Source organism: Panicum virgatum, chromosome 5N (genome assembly GCF_016808335.1).
Source record: "Panicum virgatum strain AP13 chromosome 5N, P.virgatum_v5, whole genome shotgun sequence".
Lineage (NCBI taxonomy): Eukaryota > Viridiplantae > Streptophyta > Magnoliopsida > Poales > Poaceae > Panicum > Panicum virgatum.
Window position 1 is genome coordinate 55,772,818 of NC_053149.1, and position 7,592 is coordinate 55,780,409.

The 7,592-nt window shown below is 43.7% G+C and overlaps 1 protein-coding gene across 1 annotated transcript; it reads right to left on the bottom strand.

Moving 5' to 3' along the window:
• Positions 1–1,577: 1,577 nt before the first annotated feature.
• LOC120675169 (protein farnesyltransferase subunit beta-like) lies at positions 1,578–6,022 on the bottom strand. Its single transcript, XM_039956269.1, has 12 exons — positions 5,870–6,022; positions 5,265–5,351; positions 5,026–5,167; positions 3,891–3,973; positions 3,749–3,802; positions 3,595–3,646; positions 3,464–3,528; positions 3,296–3,352; positions 3,149–3,221; positions 2,841–2,927; positions 2,166–2,272; positions 1,578–2,051 (listed from the first exon to the last, which is right to left on the bottom strand). Exons 1-12 carry the CDS (start codon positions 5,941–5,943, stop codon positions 2,045–2,047), a joined length of 888 nt encoding a protein of 295 aa, XP_039812203.1. The 5' UTR covers positions 5,944–6,022; the 3' UTR covers positions 1,578–2,044.
• Positions 6,023–7,592: the final 1,570 nt, after the last annotated feature.

The following is a 7,592-nucleotide window of genomic DNA, read 5'->3' on the forward strand; positions in this document are numbered from 1 at the left end:
GACCTCGATCTCGTCTTCCCTCCAAAGTGGAGAGCACGGTGGCGCGCCGTCTCTTGTGACCTTCGCGTCGCGGCTTATATACCGAGCTCGTGGCTCTCGGCGGGACCAGACCGTGGACGCCGTCGGCGAGATCTATCGGTTCCATTTCCGTCACCAGGTTAGAAGGCCAGGCGGGTTACCGGGCCACCGCAAGTCGCAACCATGGTCAGTGTTCCTCGTTTCGCATGGTGGCTTACTGGCATCTGCCGTCAGTGAAGCTGCTTTAAGCATCCGCGCAACGAGGATTTCAGGATCTTCAGCCTTTGGTACTCTAAACGTGCCGGCTAATCCACATTTGACCACTGTGAGTAGTATAATCGACGATAAAGAGGGTATGCCGTGTGCGGCGGAAGTGGAAGCAGCAATGCCTGTGTTTAGATTGGGGAAAAGGTGGGAGAAAAAATCACCTCGGTCACTGTAGCACATTGTAGTATTTTTCGTTTGTTTGTGGTAAATATTATTCTACCATAATCTAATTAGGCTCAAAAAATTCGTCCCGCAACATACATCAAAACTATGCAATTAGTTTTTTTATTTAACTACATTTAGTATTTTATGAGTCATTTGTTATATTTAATATTTCGATGTGATAAGGAATGTGATGGAAAGTTTGGAAATTTTGTAGGGTCGAAACACACCCAATGGCAGCCGCGCGACGACGGGACGGCGCGGTGACTCTCTGCCTAGTGCTTATCGCACAAGCAGGGACAAGTCGAGAAGGCACGTCGCCTCGTTGCCACAGTCCACTGACGCATGCCAGTAACCCATCGGTCTGTGACTCCCTGACCGTACTTGACAAGTTGACCTGCCTGTAGCCTGTCCGCCGTAGTGCTGATGTGTACAACTCAAGGCGTCTTGGTACATTTGTACAATAGTACCACACCAACATGTGACTCTTTATTTCGCCCTGTTCGGTTTGCTGATGCTGGTACCAGCTGCGGCTGGGACCGTTGTCTCTCTGAGTCACTGTAGCTACAGTGAAAACAGTACAAATCAGCCACTTCAGCCAGTGCTTCATGTCCAGCCGAACAGGCTGTTATACGAAGTAAAAAACTAATTGTACATTTTGCTTGTAAATTAGAAAACGAATCTAATAAATCTAATTAGACTATGATTAGACACTAAATTGCTATGACAAATATCTAATTGTACATTTTGCTTGTAAATTAAAAAACGAATCTAATAAATCTAATTAGACTATGATTAGACACTAAATTGCTATGACAAATATTTGCTAATGATGAATTAATTAGTCTTAATAAATTCGTCTCGTAGTTTATAGACGAGTTCTACAATTAATTATGTGACTAGTCTATATTTAATACTTTAAATGTGAAAAAATTTCCTTTCAAAAAAGTTTATCACCATGGCGTATCTACGCTGCATTTTTTTAGGGGCACCTACGTTGCATTTTGATGGTAGATTCTTTGTTCAATACTCAAAAACGCCAGTGGTCACAGATATTGAAATGAGATCATCAAAACCAGCCAATGCACCAAAATTCAAAAACGCCAGTAACAGAAATTGAGATGAGGCAATCAAAAGTCAAAACCAGGCAATACACCAATACTAAAAAAAACGCTAGTAACAGAAATTGAGATGACATCAAAACCAGACAATGTGCCTGACCAAGCCTACAATTATAGCCTCATAGAACATGACCAAGGTATGCATACCGGAAATATAATGTCACAATACTTGGGGCCAATAGTATCCGTGCAAACAATACCGTCAGATATTTGCCCTAGCCAACTTTGCTCTAAAATTTCACACCATCACTCTTGTGAAAAGAACTCATAGGCCGTATGGTATTTGTCCAATACAACATTGTAGAGTGGATGGATGGGCTCCAGCAAATTGGAGTATGGGCCCAGCACATGCTGCGGTAAGGGGCATGAATCAGAATCAGTCATGGCACTGTACTGGCTAACTGAGAGGCCACTGAGGCAGTAGCACGAGTGGTAGTGATCTCTGTTCTTTCCAGGCTTATCCCTCAATCCTCCCTCTAGAACCTGATTTACACAAGTGGTTGCAATAAGAAGTTACTCGAGCATGGCATTACAAATTTCATGTTCTGGTGAGAACTCTGCATAGCAGAAAAAAGGCATTATATTAGTTTATCTCACCTGAGCACAAAGCAGGATGTATTGTTGCAGGGCAATGTTGTGGAACAGTGGGCCAATTTGGTTGCTCCGTTGTATAAAATCAAATCCAAACTTTGCATAATCGACAGCTTCGGAGAAGAAAAGGCAAAATACATGAGAACGGTGACATTAAATGGAGCATATAAAGTTGTACATTGAAATGTACAAAATTGTATAAACAGTATGAGACATTGACATTAATCTGTAGAAAGTAGATAAAGGTTCTAAAAATGGATTACTGGTACCATTTGATCACCAACCTAATAGCAATCATACAACCTAAATTGCCTGATTAAGTTGTAAATGCATTGCTGCATGGTATGCCTTCCCTCTCTTGTTGGCAAGGAACAATAAACTAGTTTTGAACTTACCATAAACAAAAAATAAACTAGTATTTTTCATTTCATGAAAAAAATATGGACAGTCATGAGTCTCACCAGAGGAAGATTTTTCTGAAGTGCACCCAGATGAACTAGTGCCACATGCATCCTCTCCTGATGGCTTTTTGCAGGAGTATGATAATTTCAATTGCTCGTCAATAATCATAACCAGCTTTTGTGTTAAAGCAATGGCAGCACCCTGGTGACACAGTACATTTCTGTCATATGGAACACGACATGTGGAAAAGATAAACGACTATCCATAGAAAGCCATTACCTGCCAAAAGGAGTAGCAACCGTCAACCAATTTATTAGTTCGTCCTTGAAATCCACATTCCACTCCTTGACGAAATGCCACCCAGTCCTAAGTGGTGAAGTTGTCAGCAACAATGCCAACTGGTATTGTAATAGAAAAAAATGTTTTATCACCCAAACACACACATATCAACTACAATTTGTGCACTTAGTAACCAAAGGACCTAAATGAACGACTTCATGGTCTATACACAATAAAGTCAGTCACATAACTACACACATCATAGTAGAAGTAAAACTAAATAAAGACGGAGGAAGAGGTTGTCTTACGATCAAGCAAGGCAAGTCAAGTTTCTCTGCCTCATTAAGCAGGATCAAAGCAGCCAATCCACAGAACGTGTACCTTTATAGAAAGCTTTCACTTAATGTTCTAAACAGATAAGTTCAGCAAATTAACAGAAATAATCAGAAACGTACCCACCATGAGCTTCAGCATGAGGCTCCCCAGCAATACCACCTTCATAAGTTTGACATCTGGAATCATATGGTACATGGGTTGAGCAATCATTCAATAAAAGGAACTGCAACTAAGTAACAACAAATTTTGCAATTGAAAAATTGACAGTTGTATTAAACAAACAGAACCTTGCTATGTAATCACCAACACCTTTTGCCAGTTCTACATCGAGAATGTTTACAAGGCTGGCCACCTAGTGTCAACATGAGGATATATCAGATAATTGCAAAGAAATTGAGAAGGAGTACAGAAAACTCACCGATATAGCAGTATAGGAAGCCCGAACATCAATTTCACCACCATCATGCATTCTATGGTGAAGAAAAAAAATGAGTGGCCGGCATCAGCTCAGAAGGTGCTATATATGGGAAACAAGTTATTTTCATCCATTTTTAGGCTGATAGAATGTGTACCTGAAAGCACCCGATTCATCTTTCATCCGAAGCATAAACTTGTACAGGTAATCCCTAAACAACAAGGTAGATATCACTAACCAAATTACTCGTATAGTTATATGTAAAGCAGGTCTTGTTGAAGAGCAACCATAAGAGCTACCTATTTATTGATGACAGTGCCCTTTCGCTCCCTATAGTCACAAGTGTATTTACAGCAGCATAAGTCGTAGCTAGATGAGGCAACTGTAAAAGAGGTGGCCAAGAATGCATAAAGAAAACATTCATAATTAATCCTTTTCAATAAGTCAACAGAAATGAGCTCAAATTTAATAAATCCAGTAGTAAAAAGGTATAATAAATAAAAATAAAAGAATGCCATTCTAGTTTTGTCCAAAGTGAAACTATTTTAAGTTTGACCAAGTTTACAAAAAAAAAGGTGCCAATATTTTTTTTACATACCAAACAAGTATGATTAGATTTATCATAAAAAATATTTTCATATTATACCCGTTCGGTGTCATAGATGTTGATATTCTTCTCTATAAACTTGGTCAAACTTAAGATAATTTGACTTATGACAAAACTAGTATGACATTCTTTTTGGGACAAGAGGAGCAATTTCTATTGAAAAGATATCCTCAGAGTATACATAACCAAAGCATGGATGGATATTTCAAAACTTGACCTGCGAGGGGTATGACAGCCCATAGGTATTGATTAAGGAGAAGACCTCACGCAGGCCAAGAAAATCCCCAAACCCCTGCCCCACCCTTACACAGGGGTGTGTTGCCCGTACCGTAACCCGTGTGAGTGCGGGTCGGGGCCTATTTTCCATGTGCTTTGGTTGTGGAGGTAGACAAGGGGATTTTTTTTTAAATCCCAGCCTGAAATTCGCTCACATCGGGAGTCGAACCCAAGACCTGAGGAGTGCTATTGAGGCCACCTAACCAATCCGGCTAGGCACCCGTTCGCATAGATGGATATTTCATACAAAAAAGATTTCCATTATTCTGATATTTTTAATCATTTGAGAATGGCAGATTTTTTTAAAAAATTTGCATGGACATGTAAAGGTCGGTTTAACTTGTTCCAAGCAGGCAAACTAAAGAGGCATTTAATGTGAATGCCTGAACAAATATCTCTGTCCTCAACATTTCACTGGACATGTTCAAATTTAATACATGTACTGCGTAAATCTAAATCTTATTTTTAAAAAATCAATGCAAATAGCAAACTCGAAGAAATTATCCAGTCAAAAAGTGTGGGGCTCAAAAAGTTTTAGGGTTGAAGCAAACCTGCCCAGGTCCACCGCCATATCCACCATCTTTATCCTGACATCGAGCTAAGAAGTCCACGATATCATCCTCGAGATCATCATCAAGTACCTCATCCAACAAAGCAAGTGGATGAACCATCCAGTAGCACAGCCATGGGCGACTGTATCAATTAAAAAAAATACGACAACAACTACGCATCAGTGGCACGAATTCCCCAGAATGTCCTGAAATAGAACTAAACGATGTAGAAGCATTACTTGGCATCGAGAACATGAAAGGCTGGCCCGAGATGCCTCAGCCCATGTGTCAGGTACTCGATATGCTGATCACGCCACAGCTCTAGCCTGCACAGAAAACAACTCAGTCGCTGTGTTCGCTTGGCTATGACTGGTGGCGGGTGCTGATCTGTTATGAGAGAACAATACTGCTGACTGGTTGGTACCTGGTGGCTGGTGCTGATTTAGTATGAGAGAATAGTACTGCTGGTTGGTTGGCTGACAAGTCAACGAACAGAGCGAATAACCAAAGCTCAGGACAAGGAGGCAGCAAACATGGTAATCTCGAAGCTCAGGCGAGTGTTTGTGTATTCTAATTCCTCAAAGACGCTATCACACAACACGTAAACTGGCAGCATCAAGCTTATATAAGCAATAATTTTAGCAAAGCAATCAAATCTGGAACGCTGCCCGCCTCAACTATGCCGGTGGGTGCAATAGGTAAAGTTGTCGGCAAACTAGCGATTTGAAGCTTGAGTCTATCAAATTATCCAATCCCCAGACCAAATCCATGCCTAGAGATCCGCCACTCAACTACCAGTGCAAACAGAAGTAAGAAAACGAGCCGTGCTCTAGGGGATGCTCACATGACGGATTTCGTGTTGGGCGCAGCCCCGAAGAGGATGCGGTAGATGTCGGCAACCCTGGCCTCCACCTTCATCTGCTCCACCTGCGTCACCGTGAGCCTGGGGAGCTCGGGATCCGCCGGCGCCGCCGGGTCGCCTCCGGTGGGAGGCGCGGCTGCGGCGAGGACTCCATGGGCGCGGCGGCCGGGGACGGAGTCGGAGGCGGGTCGCCGCCGCTTGGCTGGGCTCTCGCTTGCTGCGGCCTGCGGTTTCGGCTTCGAGCGTGCTGCGGCCGCCGCGCGGATCCTCCTCCTAGCGAAAGGCGATTAAGGCGAACCATGTGGCACGTGCCGTCGTGGTGGACCGAGCGCTCCGCCTCCTCCTAACAAACTAACGCGTTGGGCCGGCCCAGATAATGTTACTCGGCCCGGTTGAACTCCACCAGCACCCACCCGCATCACGGCACGATCGAGTCCCTCGCAGGGCAGCGCTTCTGCTTGGCGGCTGGGGGGAGCTCAGCCGCCGCCTTTGCCTTCGCGAGGGTTTTAGCGAGCAAGACGCCCGGGAGCAGGAGGGAGCGCGCGAGAGAGGGAGGGAAGGAGATGGCCGCCATGGTTGGAGCGCGCAGGGCGCTCCTCGCCGCCCGCTACTCCCGTCGCGGCGCGATCGCGGCGGCATCGGCCGCGCCGTCCCCCGCACCGGCTTGCGGATTCGCTGCCCAGGTACTGCACGCTTCCTCGGTGCCTCGTTGAACCCGCCTTGCTATTCCTTTTGCCAATCTTATTTGTATCTTCTCTTACCTAGACTTGTGAGATCTGCTCATTAGTTGGTTCTCTGCGAACTTTTGCTCGGTTGCTAAGAACAGAGTCGAATAAGTTAGGGTATATATATATATATATAGATATATATATATTATATATATATATTATATAGATATTTCTATTTTTCCTAATAGCCAATAGTCTAGCTTCAGTACTTACTGATCCGAAGCAATAATGCTCCTAAAATATGCTAATTGAGTGTCATCCTGAAAACACGTTGCTTACATCGTGCAGGCCTCCAGCTGAAAGAAGTTGTGTGCAGTCTTGGATTCCACATCGAGCAGCTGGCAACCTTGCATCTGAACGTATGATGAAGACTATCACCGCGAGTGGGGACAAAACAAGGCAGGGAGCTATGTGAACTCCCGTTCAAATCACTTCGACCACCAGCTTAAGAGAGATGCCCATTCAGCTGGTTCCACAAGTGGTGTGAATATTGGTGGTAGTTCCGAGCAACCATACAGAAGTGGTGCATCGTATGGCTTTCCAAACAGTAATCAGACACATACTGGTGCAAGAGCAAATAATGAGCAACCTGGATATATAATTCGACAGCCTTATTATAGAACTAGTAATGCATACAGCCAGCAAAGCCTTGGTGGACATCTTCCAAATGCCATCAGCAGTACAATGGCGCAGAAGCTAAAAGTACTCCATCTGGGTATGGTAAAGGGCAACTTATCGTCATCCTAATGGATATGGTACATATGACTCTGGATATAACACCCAAAGTAACCAGAAAACCTATAAAGGAGAGGGAGCTATTACTGCACATTATGGATATGGTCCTTCAGGACAAGGTCCAAACTCAGTTGGAAATGGTCAGGAAGTCTTTCAGCAACAGCAGTATGTTGATCATCGATCTAGGGGTGGTTATCCAGATAAACCTGGTAATCCGACTCCCAGTATGCAAATCCAACTCA